Source organism: Aspergillus multicolor (genome assembly GCF_047715735.1).
Source record: "Aspergillus multicolor strain CBS 133.54 unplaced genomic scaffold BDW74scaffold_8, whole genome shotgun sequence".
NCBI classification, from domain to species: domain Eukaryota; kingdom Fungi; phylum Ascomycota; class Eurotiomycetes; order Eurotiales; family Aspergillaceae; genus Aspergillus; species Aspergillus multicolor.
Window position 1 is genome coordinate 237,621 of NW_027395959.1, and position 13,571 is coordinate 251,191.

Sequence of the window (13,571 nt, forward strand, 5' to 3'; positions counted from 1 at the left end):
AGAGTAGCATGCAATATAGAGTTCTAAACCTACTATATATCATTGCCAATGTTCAAGCAATGTTACTTATGGCTAATCACCATGCAAAGCTACACAATGAACAATTCATTGAACCACTCTACTATATCGTCACCAACAAGGCCACTTGTGTTTCAAGAGCAAGCTGCAAACAATCGCATTCTTTCTATGGGTACTAGTCCCAGCGCCATGCACACCAGATACGCCTAAAAAAACCAGGGGCAACCCAGATGTCTGTTCTTCAGAGAAACCCTCAAGTCAAAATCACAGTTTAACCTTCGCCTTAATGCCTTTTCCATGATAATTGACCGTGTTATTATAATTTTCAATCCGAACTCCAACTTTAGCCACGGTATCCAAGTCGAGCGTGCCACCGACAGCCCTCTTGACTGCATCATATCCGATGCCGTTTAGATTCAACTCGACAGGGAGCCGCGGGGAATGAGAGAGGCCAGGCGGAATGGAGAAAACAGTGTAGTAGTTGATTGCGCCGATTTCGTGGTCATGTTCGTAGAAAGCCTGTGCTTCTATGGATGTAATTTCCAGAATTGTATGGTTTAGTGGCGAAAAGAGCGCGAACTCGGCTGTTGATGACCAGAGGTGCAGCTAGGAGCACTCGGGAGTTAGTTCTTTCTTTTGTTCTACCCGGAGACCGGTGTGTGTGTTAAGGAAATCTATACGATAATGGACACAGGACGGTGTTCAGACATATGTATGGTGTATCAAACGGTATGTTCAGCGTGGGAAACGGTCTTCAGGAAGGTAGATAATACCGTAGCATCCTGTATGAAGCCCTTGTGTCCATCGTCATGGCCAGGTTGGTCAGGATCACCATCGGGATACCCACCCGGTGTTAATTTAGGCATTTGTACTTCGAATCCTAGCCTGGACAAAGCCTGTCCAAGTCTTGGTAATGCCGGAACAGTTCCTTGGTGGGTCTTCATCGTCACAGAGGCATTGAGGCCTACAATAAGAGTCAACGAAACGAGCTTTTTGATACCATGGAACAAACAGAAAGCCTAGTTACCTGAGACAAATCGCGATATTAGTTCTTGACCAGCAAGAACAGCTGGCGGTCCTCCCAGGTCGAGCGGGTTCCATTGGAGATTAACATTGACACCGACATTTGTACCAGGTACAATGGTGACGTCTTTCGCTGTTATATGGGCGACGCTAGTACCGTTGTAAACTAAGAGTAAGTCGAGAAACGGCACCGATGCTGAATATTCAGTAGGGTTTGTGAAGTTGACCATGGTGTTCACAAGGAGCGAGGACTCCGTTGTGGCCCCCAGCTCGATAGATTGTACTTGTGGCCTCAAGCCGTCAGGCAGGGACCCGCCAAATGGTGCTAAATCGGTGTTAACAGAAAAAAAAAAAACACCACTTTGTATGCAATAGTACTTACGATTCACAGTCAATTTACCGTCTGCCGGAATACCTCGAACGGCAAATGCCCCGAGACCCGTAGATATCTCCGCATCGACATTTGCGGAGACGGTAAGTCTTACAGGCTTCCTTTCAAATATCAGGCTCGTAAGCACATCGGTCAATACATCCTCATCTGTCACTTCGAGCGGTGCCTTATCCATGGGAAATTCCACCTGAAGAACAGTGGTATTGTCGAGATCCCGAATGAGAGTTGAATTGGCAGGCTGCCATTCTCTGAGGTCTAGGATGCCAAGTTTATCTTTGTGATAATAGACATCGGCAATTGCTCGGACACGGGGGACTTCTACGTCAAAGTCCATCTGTTCTGGTACGCTAATCAACACTTTTACCAGAGCAGAAACCGTAGGTTGAGCATCGGGACTATCCGGCTCCGCCATAGGATTCGGAAGTGTGAAATGAACATCAGTCATGGTGAAATTCTTGACAAGATTATCCAATGCATGTCCTGTAAAGGATAGCGGCACGGTCACTGTCTTCAGGATATCAGTCATCCATTGGGGAGTACCTAATGAAGGTACATCCGCTCCACGGACATAGATAATAGTTTGAGAACCGTGAATGTAACTTGTCAAAAGTGTATCGAGAGGCGACCTTTTTTCACCGGGACAGTTCGCTGTGAGCTCATCCGACAGACCTCGAATGATGCCAGAAACATCAACGACGGTGCTTTGAGCAGGAGTTACTGTAATCTCCTTGGTAACAACATCCGCCACGGAGATATAGGGATCGCGTGGAGAGCAGTTGGCAACAAGCGCTTTGAAACCTAGAGGTGGAATGCGTAGAGAGAACGGAGAATTGAGCAAGGTCGAAACTGAGATGTCAACCGCCATGGCACCTTCATCATCTGGCGAATCTACGTCGTGTACATTGAATTTGGTAATTTCAACAGCAGGAAGCGAGGGGAAGTCATCTCCTATCAGCAAAATCAATATTCCATGTAGCGTAAGGGATACCAGATGCGGAACCTACCTGCAAACACTATGGATTCATCCAAAGTCTGTTCTCCAAGGCTCAGTAAGCCTGATTTGAGATGTAGATTTGCGCTTCCCTTGAGTAATAGACGGTCCAACCTTCCTTCTAGCCAGTCGACGGCAACTGAGCGAAGACCCTCGACGTTGCCTGCAACCAAATCGGCTTCGAAATCAAGGTGATTCACATGGCCGTTTCGGATGTTGATTTTTATGGATGGCAGAGACGCAGATCCAACCAAAGCATTCCCGTATTCCGGCAAATATACATTCACTTCAGATTGGCCTGTTTCGACCTCTCTCCCGATCCAGGCGACAAAACGTCCAATATTTCGTACCGACCCACTCCCTATGCGATTAGCGTCGAGTACAACATCTCCTTGTACTCTAGCCCTCACTCCTTCACTTGTAGCAGACTCAACTGAGAGGTTCGTCGGTTTGAACACGGTGGCTTCCTTTGCGTATTGCTTTACAACCGCGGGGACGATAAAGGCCAGGATAAGGATTGGGATGATAGAACTGACAGCAAGCAGGCCGCATATCAGTGTCCATCCGATTCTTTTTCGCAGTTTCTTCGGATTTGCGGCTGAAGAGACATTTCCGGACGTTGAAGAGGAAGCCTCGGGTGCATCTATGCCGCCATAAGTCGATAAATCATCATCGCGGCGATGGAGGAGCGGAGTTGATTCGGACGACACTTCAAATGAGCGACGCTGTTGATCTATTGATAGCGTTTGTTGATGAGAGATACTGTTGACATGATCGCCCAATAGAGGCCGACTTTCCTCGTCCCTCATCGCGACTCCGCGAGAACTGCACAGTGCTCACTGATCAAGGAGCGGAGTGGGGGAGACTAATGTGGAGAAGCTGTGATAGCGTTGAGGGAGTTGAGTGTTGAGGCTGATTGGACGGCGAACCAGGCCAGGAGTGATCAAGTCGGAGGCCTCATCTGAATAACTGATACATGAACAAGCTGCAAAGATGGCCGCATGCGATAATAGCAGCTGATAATGATGGATGGAAATGGTAGGACGATGGAGGAGTGCGAGTTACTCAAAGCGTCAGCAGGGCCAGGGCCCGATAGCCATGGCGGTGATCCGTGATCGGCGGGCGGAAGTGACGCTAACCTTGATTCTCACCAATGAACCGGAAGCTCTTTGAGGCGGACCTTTGAGTCATTCACGAATCACCCACCAGTTATTTGTGGATGTCCTCCCTCTGTTCCAATTTCTTCGTCCCCTTAAGAAGTCCTTCCACATCTATACTCTCGCCTTCCCAATGGCATCTCTCCGTTCCGCACTGAAGAGCCAAAGTTTGCGATACACCGTGCGTTCATACTCCTCGCAAACCATGCCTCCCACCTCGCCTTTCGCCCCCCGCCATTTCCTTTCCGTTGCGGACCTCTCGCCTGCCGAGTTCGCTACTCTTGTTCGCAATGCCTCTTCACACAAGCGAGCCATCAAGTCCGGGTCAATTCCCCAGAACTTGCAGGGATCTTTACTGGGGAAGACGGTCGCCATGATCTTCAGCAAACGAAGCACCCGAACTAGGGTATCAACTGAAGGCGCTGTTGTCCAAATGGGGGGTCATCCGATGTTCTTGGGCAAGGATGACATCCAATTGGGGGTTAACGAGTCTCTGTACGATACATCTGTCGTTATTTCGTCCATGGTATCCTGCATTGTTGCCCGTGTCGGCAAACATGCGGAAGTTGCAGATCTAGCGAAGCACTCTTCCGTTCCAGTCATCAATGCTTTGTGCGACTCCTTCCATCCTCTTCAGGCCGTCGCCGATTTCCAAACCATCTATGAAGCTTTTACTCCTAAGGCACACCACCTTTCAAGTCTTGGGTTAGAAGGATTGAAGATCGCTTGGGTTGGCGACGCCAACAACGTCCTGTTCGACATGGCCATTGCTGCTACAAAGATGGGTGTTGACATTGCTGTGGCTACCCCCAAGGGCTATGAGATTCCTTCTGACATGCTGGAGCTCATCAAGTCTGCCGGAGAGGGTGTCTCAAAGCCAGGCAAGCTTTTGCAAACCAATGTTCCGGAAGAAGCGGTTAAGGATGCCGACATTCTCGTCACAGACACCTGGGTGTCAATGGGTCAAGAAGAGGAGAAAGCCAAAAGGCTGAAGGAATTTGAAGGTTTCCAAATCACCGCTGATCTTGCCAAGCGGGGAGGCGCAAAGGAGGGCTGGAAGTTCATGCACTGTCTCCCACGGCACCCAGAGGAGGTCAGTGACGAGGTCTTTTACAGTAACCGGTCACTTGTCTTTCCTGAGGCTGAGAACAGGTTATGGGCTGCGATTTCTGCTCTGGAAGGATTTGTTGTCAACAAGGGGAAGATTGAGTAATAATATAATCAAATGTTAATAAAAGTATATAGAGGCTGGCGTTATAATTGAGGGAGTTGGATGATTATGAGGTCATTCCGCTGGTAGACATATATAGTCTAGCGACTATAGTCCAATCATTCCAAAGTATCTTCTCAAGAAACGCATGACACAGCTATTTGGTATAAGATTCCATCGAACATTAATAGCAAACTGCATGCTCTGTTCTCGCCCCCTGCACTGATCAGACCACGAAGAACTGGGGCAAACTGCACCGGGTGATTTTCACATGTCAACGTGCGGAGTCGCTCTAACCGGGGTAGATCCAGACCTAACTATTCCACCTCGACCCTCGACTTCATCATTCCACCTACTGTTCCTCATTCGGGTTCTATAACATTCGCGAAGCCCTTTATATTGCGTCCCATCTCAGTATGACCGTGAGCAGCCTTCCTCTGCATCCGCCAAATGATCGTGCTACTAACCAACAAGCAGTCCTCTCCATCGCAAGCCCAATCGGGCTTTCGATCTCGCCGCTTTTACCCATCGCTAAACCGCACCTCTCTCGCTCCGCTAACTCCATATTACCCCATTGACGATGACCATGACATGGGACACGGCTCGCAGGACTACTTCACCCCTCGAAGCGAGGCTCTCAACCCCCCAACTAGAACTTCCTACCTATCTAGCTATTCAGTCCCTGGCACCCCTGGCGTCCTCTCGCGCACGCCTTCGCGAAGTGCTTCACGTGTTCGACATCACGCCCGAAGCAAAAGTTCAACCCCAATTCATCTAAGCGACTCTAATCTCCAGGAGCAGGCCTTGAAGCAACCGCTGCACCATCAGTCTAGAAACAGCGGGAGCGAAATAGCCAGCGCCAGCGCTAGCCCTACTAGTAACAGGAGAGTCCGGCGCTCTGCAGCCCATCGTCACCAGCCATACGAAGCGGGAGCTGGAGACCCCGAGTGGATGCTTCGTGCAGGCGTTGCCCTGGCATCAACGGCCCGCGAGGAAAAGGGCCAAAGCTGGCTGACAAAAAGAGAGAGCTCGACGAGCCTAGTTGCTGAGGCCGTAAACTATGAAGTTGATGCTATCTCACATGCTCTGCGAACAGGCATATCTCGTCGGACCAAGTCCGGCCGATCTACGCCCGCGGCTGCGCACTCACGATCCCGCGTGGCTAGTCGACGAAACAGCAGGCCTGACCTATCCATGACGGGACTTGAGATGTCGACGGCTTCGCCCACTTCCAAACGAAGCAGCGTCCACATTGCATCGGCTCCACGAACCCCCTCACACCGCACGAGCGAAGACGCAGGATCCTCCGCATCTCTCCTCCCAGACTTCATTGACGAGCGCGTCCGCGCCGAGATGCGGGATACAATTCAGGAAAACGTCAACGATGACTATTACTCCGAGGCATCCGACGACCTCTGGGACTCGGAAGAGGACGAAGAAGAAATCGATGAGCGCGAACTTCAACGCCTGACTCGCGAGCGTGGGTTTGGCTTGGGAAGTTGGATTGATCGCTTAGTGGAATGGACGCTTTTCGGCGTCGACGACTGGCCGCTCTCATCCTCTCAAGACGCAGTGACCAACCCATCGGCAGCAGAGCTGCATGCAGACATCGAGGATGAGCACCCAACTCACGATCTTTCCGACAAAGACGACGATGAGACCAGAAGCCAAGTGTCAGATGCCTGTTCCGACATTAATACGATGGAAAGAGCCGGAGACCACGGCGGCTGGGAAGATGCAGGATGGTTCATCCGCACTATAAAACAGGTGTTGATATCCACTTAATGCGCGCCATACACTTTATGTACAGGACACATTTTATACCCGCAGTTGTTCCTGAGACGACAAAAATGTGTAACGATGACTTCTCTCTTTCCAAGTGCTAAGCAAACAGTGATAGTCTTGATGTTTCCGGAGGCCGTATATTACACTTTTGGTATAATCTCTCAATGTCAATTTATACATGGAGTTACGTGGCTGAATGGCATGCTTGTTTACTTTGTGTAAGACTCGAAGAATGAATGTATTAAGTTATAATTATCTTAAATATGGATTACTGGGAACTATTTGGTTTTGCGGGCAAGTTGCAACTAAGATGGTAAAATTCACACGAGGAAAAAAATTGTGTAAACAAAGCTTTACCAAGATGAGCTGTTTGACGAGTTACTACGTGAAGTGCATCGTTCTATATAATGTTATTCTCCAGTGATTTTGACACATTCCGAACCGGAAATTGCTCGGGACACTTGCCCGCTAGGTGAGTCTGACTCTCCCAGTCAATGGATTGACTTAGGGCAGCAATAAGGCACGAATGCTGAGATTGAATAAGACATGGGGGGTATACAAGAAGGGGCATCAACGGGAAAACGAGTGAATAAAAATTGGCCAAAGAAAGTGGAAAGACTGAATATGAAGAGAGTTGCCGACCATGTACCCGATATGCACAGTTCGATAGACCGATGATAAGTGATCCCACCATCTAGATAAGGGTAAAATTGAAGGATAAGACTTAGGATGATGACACAATAAGAGAAGCGAGATAAGAAATGAAGTAAAAAGATGGGAACATAAACTCTGGTTGCACATAGTTAACGCCGAAATGAACCTTTGGAACTCTAGTTCATGCAGTTTGTATCGTGATCGTATCGTAGGTGGATATCCACTGTCGAGGATATAGAGGGTTGATGGGAATGGACGCGGTTGAGATTGTTGTGGGGACAAGTAATTATGTTGGACACAGGATTTTTACCACGGCCCTACTTTGACGGGAGTTCCAAGTCCATATGTGCCCGATAAAAGCTGCTCTCGAATGGATCCTAGATCGTTGCTCCCTGGATTACCGAAGCCTTGAGACTCCGGGCCATGCATCCATCCTAGACTGGACGCGAGATCATTGACGGCTGCCTGCAGTTTGCCGCCCGAGTTGTGATTATGCTTCGCCAATTTTTGATCCCAACCTCCGTACTGTAGCTGGATTCCACCTCCTCGTTTGGCGGCCTCTCGTATCACCAAAATCCAAGCTTTGCAAATCTCATCGTATGCAGAGTCCCGCTCTACGTTGTTTTGAGGTGAGCTCCAACGCGGTAACGAATGTATTATCTCGGTGGCGTCGTCTAGATAGCTCAACGATATCGAAGGTTGGGTTTCGTTGGGTGGCAGAAAGTGTGGGGTGAAGTCGCTCAAGGCTTCCAGAAGATTCCCGAGAGGCTGTCGGACTCGATTGTAGGCGTAGTCGGATTCGGGGTTGCCGCCCAAAGGGAATGATGATTGTAGCGTAGACTGATAATTTCGAAGAACTTGGAGTGCAGATGAGACACTTGGGCGAGGAGCAGTTTGTACAACTTCATCGGCCAGACTTGGATGACGGTTGCATATCGACCGGAGGACCCCGCGAAGAGCTTCGGTATCTAAGGTCTCAAGTAAACGGGGAAGAGAAAGCGGCCTCCCGCCGACATTAGGTCGAGCACGTTTTAGTTGTCGGGAGGATGATGGCAAGGATCGCGGAGTGAAAGCCGGGGAGTTTGTAGGAGAGGCTGACATCCGGCTGTCGAAATCATTGTGGTCATCTTCTGCTTTCCGCTTGCGGTTGGTCGGTGTGTGACTGGGGGTAGACACTAGAATGTTTGATTAGAAATGAGCACCTTATATAGCCCAAGGGCCCCAGTATCGACCAAAAAAAAAAACGTACTTGGTCGAGAGGGAGAGAGACGAGAATACTCATAAAAGTGAGGTGGCACAGGTGGAGTAGCCACCAAGCTGTTCATGATGTCCGCAAACAATTGGCCGGCGAAGGAAAGGTAGGAGACGTCGGACCTTGGTAGCCGGGAGATAAGGGAGCAAGCGGAGGAGCAAGGAAGAGTCAGGTAGGTCACGAGGGAGATGTGGAAGAAAGGGGAATAGCGAGGAGGAAAGATGCAAGCAAGGGAAGGACAGGAAAAAAGGATGCAGCTGAAGGAGAAAGAGAGGAGGTTTGAAGAGAGGGTGAATTGGTGGGGAAAGAAGAGTGAAGAAAGAGAAGCGGTGGGCGAGTAGAACAAGAGTCACGGCGGGTTGCGGGAGGCAACGCGGACCCATAATGCAGGTTTCTAGGCCTCTTTGTCCTCAGACCGTATAGACTACCGACTATGGTACTGCTACTAATTATATAACTGTTCTATGGGACCTTTCACTAATAATAAAGAAAATCCTAGCTTTTGTACATATCTTGCCACTTCCCACTTTGGCCGTTGAATCTGGGGATATCACGACATTACATACAAATAAGAATGAAGAACGGCTGAAACCTTCTTAGCCCGACGCCAGGGAAATGCAACTACCAAAACACCCAAGACAAACGAGACCCCCGTCTACAGATATAGGGACTGCGCAGCAACGATGTCCCTGCGGACCTTTGTCAATGCCGCCTCAAACTTACTTTCAAGTTCCTCACTACCCATGACTTTGGCGGCCTGAGCCATTTGCCGAAGACATTCTTCCAAGCGGCGGAAGACCCGGATCAAACTGCCTTCGTAAACATCGGTCATGCCGCTGAAGGAGGATTGTCAGCTACCGGTCATCATTACTAGATGTTTAGAACTGAGGACTCACCAAATATCAGCAAAAGACTTCCCGTTAGCCCATTCGTAGATCACTTCCATCAGTTCCCAATGGAAACTCTGGACGTAGTCTTCTTCACTGACGGCCAGCTTCGACTCTTGCGCGACTTTAGCAACAATCCGTGCTTGCGCTTGGATCTCTTTGAGTGGCTTCGCAAGCTCTTCCTTTGATAGCGGCGGTGTCTCCTTAGTCTTTTCTTCGAATACGAAGACACTCAACACGGCCGCCGCTTGCTCTGGGGTAAGCTTATTGAAGAAACCGTTGAAGAGAAGCTCGCTGAGCATCAACTCGTCGCCAGTGCTAATTTCACACGCCACGCGTGCCTTCAGTTGGACTACTTCGGCCTCGTTGATGAACCCGAAGCGGCGGAGAACACGTTTCCGGCATTTCAGTTCGTCCAGCTGTTGGATCGCCATGCCATCAGATATCTTCTTCTTAGTCGCTTTGATCTTGTTCCCTAAATCAACCTTCTCCGCATACTGTTCGTACAGCTCTTCCAACCGTGGAGAATTATGCAATGGATTCGTAACCAACCGAGCCTCAAGAACCTCAATTTTCTAAGAATATATTAGCATCACACCCCACTCCCATGGCAAACGACACTTACTCTTAAAGTCTTTTTGAACTCGTCATCCTTGATGCCCATGTCTTCGATAGGGTCGAGGACAGCAATCCCATCCGGGAACCTCTTCTTGACTTGTTCTATCTTCTTTCCCACTTCGGCTCGCGAATCTAGAGTCTGCAACTCCTTGGGCATCATCATTCGAACATGTGAGATAGATTGAATGCAATTGAGAAGAAGTGGAACAACAGCCATGTGAGATTTCTCACCCTCCTTCGGTGGCCGGACACCTTGTGGCAGATCTTCAAAAGTCTTTGTGCCTACAGAGGACCCCTCGGCAACTTTCAAGAGAACATCTACAACCCAGCTAGCATGGTCGGTTAGTTCTTCTGAGTTCTTCTGGGGCTTGCGTTTCTTGATGTTGACAACGACTCCCCACCCAAAATCAAAGTCTTTGTATTTGACATGAAGCAGGCGCCCAGGCGTGAGGAAAGAAACGGAGTAATCAGGATGGCTGATAACCGCCCGTACGTCATCACTGAACTGGTCAATCTGCGTTCGAATATCGTAATATTCACGGATGGTTCCTTCGTCGGAAATAGTCATGTTGGCTCTCTTTTCTTCGAATTCAGCGAGCTCTGATGTTTGTTAGCAGGCTTTTTTCGACACAAGATGGACGGAGACGCTTGCCCTTTTCGAGCCCTGCTAGGCCGGCAGTGTTCTGAAATTGGTAGAAGCACCTTTCTAACATGAACTCGGGTGAAATACCCTCCACGCGCATGAGGTTCAAGATCATATTGTAACCCAGATGGAAAGCGGAATTTAAACGGTCCTGCTCTCCTCGCACGATTTCCTTGGCCACGGCAGGATCCATTTCCTCTCCTACCATCATGATAACGATACCGCGATCATCAAGACCTCTTCGTCCAGCACGGCCAGACATTTGCACAAACTCGGATGGAGTGACCCAGCGCTGGCTGAAACCGTCAAACTTACGGACGCTTGTGAAGACGACAGTCTTTGCGGGCATGTTCAGACCGATAGAGAATGTTTCGGTCGCAAAGAGAACCTTGATAAGACCCTCTTGGAACAGGATCTCGATGGTCTCCTTGAGAATAGGAAGCAACCCAGAGTGGTGGACACCAATACCTCTTCGAAGAAGAGGCAGGATGTTTTGAATCTGCGGCAGGTTCCGATCTTCTTCAGACAACATCTCAATCGCACTGTTAAAGACCTTGGACACCATCTCTTTCTCCGAATCATCGTTGAAGGCTAAGGTCTTCATCTTCAAAGCGTAAAATTCGCACTCGCGCTTGCTGAAACTGAAGACGATAACGGGGTTTAGACTTTTAAGCATGATCATCTTAACGATCTTGTATATATCAGCATTATCCTGATTCCCGCCTTTGTTGAGCTTTTTGTCTTTGCCCTTGCCTTTTCGCTTAGCGAGCGCATCCGCTGGGTCATCACCTTTCTTGTCTGCGATAGAGCCCATAGCCTTTTGGAAGTTCTCCTCACGAAAAACGCCCTTCTCGTCGACAATCAAGTGCATTCCTTCAGAGCCAGCGGGAAAGAAGTAATGCTGCAACGGCGTGGGTCGAAAGTCGGTATATACAACGTGACAAGGTTGGTTGTGCATTTTCGTGATCCACTCGGCAAATTGCATAGCATTGGGAATTGTCGCAGACAAGAATACGTATCGGACCTTATCGGGAAGCAAAATGATCGTCTCTTCCCAGACGACGCCTCGCGCTATACCACGTAGTTAATAGCATGCAAAGATATATTGGTTTCGGCGCACTTACTGGCATCTCGCATGTAATGAATTTCATCAAAAACTACCCAGGCGACTTCGCGCATAATCTCGGAGCCACGATACAGCATAGACCGCAAAATCTCGGTCGTCATAACCAGGCAAGTAGCAGTAGGGTTGATGGTCACATCTCCGGTCATAAGACCAACGTCACCAAATTCCGCCGCAAACTCTCGGTATTTCTGGTTACTCAAAGCCTTGATCGGGCTTGTATAGATGACCCTCTGATTGTTCTTCAGACTCTGAGCGATAGCATATTCTGCAACCACTGTCTTTCCCGCACTAGTGTGAGCGGAGACCAAGACACTTTCTCCTCTCTGGATTGATGAAACCGCGACCTGCTGGAACGGGTCGAGGGTGAATGGCCATACTCTCGCGGGGTCCGCCGGGGGTTTGTGTTGAGAGATCGGGACGTATGGGTATTTCGGCGGTATGGCGACCTGATGCCGGACCTGGTGAGACAACACTACTGGGCCGGCCTCTTTCTCAGTTTGAAGCCCCGCAGATCCTGCGATCTCGCGCTCTTGCGCAGTTTCGAACAGATCTGCGACAATGGGTTCCGGCTCCTCCTCTAATCGCAATCGCTTTGTCTCCGGTTGATTATTGCCATCCTCGCCTACAGGCTTCTCTTCCTTGTCATCTTGAATGGCGGCATCTGTAGCGACTGGGATCTCTTTTGGCTCAGCGTTTTCCCCGTTTTCCTTCACATCGCCATTTACCTGGCGCTTCTTGCTTTTCTCTTTCTTCGGCCGTCTGGGTTCGGAGAGCTTGGCCGCTTGGGGCTTGTCCTCGAAGACGTCGAAAAGCTCATCCATTGTCGGGTATGTAAAGAGACTCGAGCCTCAGGGCGCAAATAGCTCGAGCAACCTTGATGGTTGGAAACTGGCTGTTGTCTTCCCACCAACTGGAGCAACCAAGAAATTTCAATGCCCCATTTGGGGAAGGCGCCGCAATCTACAATGAATCGGGTTACCGCCGGATAAACTGACCGGAGAAACCCTCCCTGGTCAGTGATGAGAGCTAAGCGTCACGTGACTGGGCCAGGGCCGCTGGTTCCATTCCGTCCTACTCTTCCCGTATGGCACGATCAGCACCTCCGCCTCGATCATATCACCGCGCTCTTGCTCCTTTCAAGGTAAACTTCTTCTACAGATGGTTTCTGGCTCAATTGTGCTGACGCTGCCAAAGATGAACGCTGCTACCGCTCTCCGGGCCCGCATGGGCGCCTCCTTCGTTGCCCGCCGTGGCTTTTCCACCACCCGCACCCAGCTTAGCAGCCCTTACCACTACGCCGAGGGTCCTCGCTCCAACATCCCCTTCAACCCTCTCACCAAGTACTTCTTCTTCAGATACTGGGCTTTCATGAGTTAGTAGCTCCCGATTGGTTGTGATGGATCAGCTGGCCCTCGATATCGCTAACTTGAACCTATAGTCACCGGTTTCGGTGCTCCCTTCGCCATTGCTGGTATGTCCTCGATAACTTCCGCCAGAATTGCACAGCATTTTCTAACCGCTTCTCTTTCTCTAGTCTGGCAAACCTACAAGGCTCGTTAAATCCGCTTGCGCACGACCCTTGGTATTATCCCGCAATGGTGGAAACGAGCTATGTTGGAGAATTCGTATATCCTGTATAAATCTAGTGAATTCATTCAGCTTTGAATCATTAATACACAGTGTTCTCGGTTATCATTGTGGTGTAAAATGTAGTTGGGAGCTGGACGGTGTGGAATGTAGAGTGATAACATTAGTATATGGATGAAGTCATTGGCTGGATTTTTTGTCGCGAAAATCAAATTCTTTGGGTCGATTT

At 49.4% G+C, this 13,571-nt stretch overlaps 6 protein-coding genes across 6 annotated transcripts; 3 read left to right on the top strand and 3 right to left on the bottom strand.

Annotated features, from left to right (window-relative positions):
* Positions 1-239: 239 nt before the first annotated feature.
* Positions 240-3,472, bottom strand: BDW74DRAFT_132734 (uncharacterized protein). Its single transcript, XM_073722321.1, has 5 exons — positions 2,437-3,472; positions 1,424-2,380; positions 1,046-1,366; positions 792-982; positions 240-624 (listed from the first exon to the last, which is right to left on the bottom strand). Exons 1-5 carry the CDS (start codon positions 3,230-3,232, stop codon positions 283-285), a joined length of 2,607 nt encoding a protein of 868 aa, XP_073585184.1. The 5' UTR covers positions 3,233-3,472; the 3' UTR covers positions 240-282.
* Positions 3,398-4,931, top strand: argB (ornithine carbamoyltransferase). The gene has a single exon (XM_073722320.1). The coding sequence runs from the start codon at positions 3,714-3,716 to the stop codon at positions 4,791-4,793; it is 1,080 nt and encodes a 359-aa protein (XP_073585185.1). The 5' UTR covers positions 3,398-3,713; the 3' UTR covers positions 4,794-4,931.
* Positions 4,932-4,944: 13 nt separating this feature from the next.
* Positions 4,945-6,860, top strand: BDW74DRAFT_150410 (DUF3984 domain-containing protein). The gene is made up of 2 exons (XM_073724015.1): positions 4,945-5,212; positions 5,268-6,860. Exons 1-2 carry the CDS (start codon positions 5,207-5,209, stop codon positions 6,573-6,575), a joined length of 1,314 nt encoding a protein of 437 aa, XP_073585186.1. The 5' UTR covers positions 4,945-5,206; the 3' UTR covers positions 6,576-6,860.
* BDW74DRAFT_150413 (cut8/STS1 family protein) lies at positions 6,832-8,799 on the bottom strand. The gene is made up of 2 exons (XM_073724016.1): positions 8,479-8,799; positions 6,832-8,404 (listed from the first exon to the last, which is right to left on the bottom strand). Exons 1-2 carry the CDS (start codon positions 8,552-8,554, stop codon positions 7,536-7,538), a joined length of 945 nt encoding a protein of 314 aa, XP_073585187.1. The 5' UTR covers positions 8,555-8,799; the 3' UTR covers positions 6,832-7,535.
* Positions 8,800-8,943: 144 nt separating this feature from the next.
* On the bottom strand, positions 8,944-12,643 carry BDW74DRAFT_150415 (ATP-dependent RNA helicase MTR4). The gene is made up of 5 exons (XM_073724017.1): positions 11,754-12,643; positions 10,639-11,700; positions 9,994-10,586; positions 9,378-9,943; positions 8,944-9,317 (listed from the first exon to the last, which is right to left on the bottom strand). The coding sequence occupies exons 1-5, from the start codon at positions 12,574-12,576 to the stop codon at positions 9,137-9,139; spliced, it is 3,225 nt and encodes a 1,074-aa protein (XP_073585188.1). The 5' UTR covers positions 12,577-12,643; the 3' UTR covers positions 8,944-9,136.
* A 280-nt stretch (positions 12,644-12,923) lies between these two features.
* On the top strand, positions 12,924-13,568 carry BDW74DRAFT_150417 (cytochrome c oxidase VIIc family protein). The gene is made up of 3 exons (XM_073724018.1): positions 12,924-13,127; positions 13,194-13,226; positions 13,290-13,568. The coding sequence occupies exons 1-3, from the start codon at positions 12,950-12,952 to the stop codon at positions 13,313-13,315; spliced, it is 237 nt and encodes a 78-aa protein (XP_073585189.1). The 5' UTR covers positions 12,924-12,949; the 3' UTR covers positions 13,316-13,568.
* The last annotated feature ends 3 nt before the right edge of the window (positions 13,569-13,571 follow it).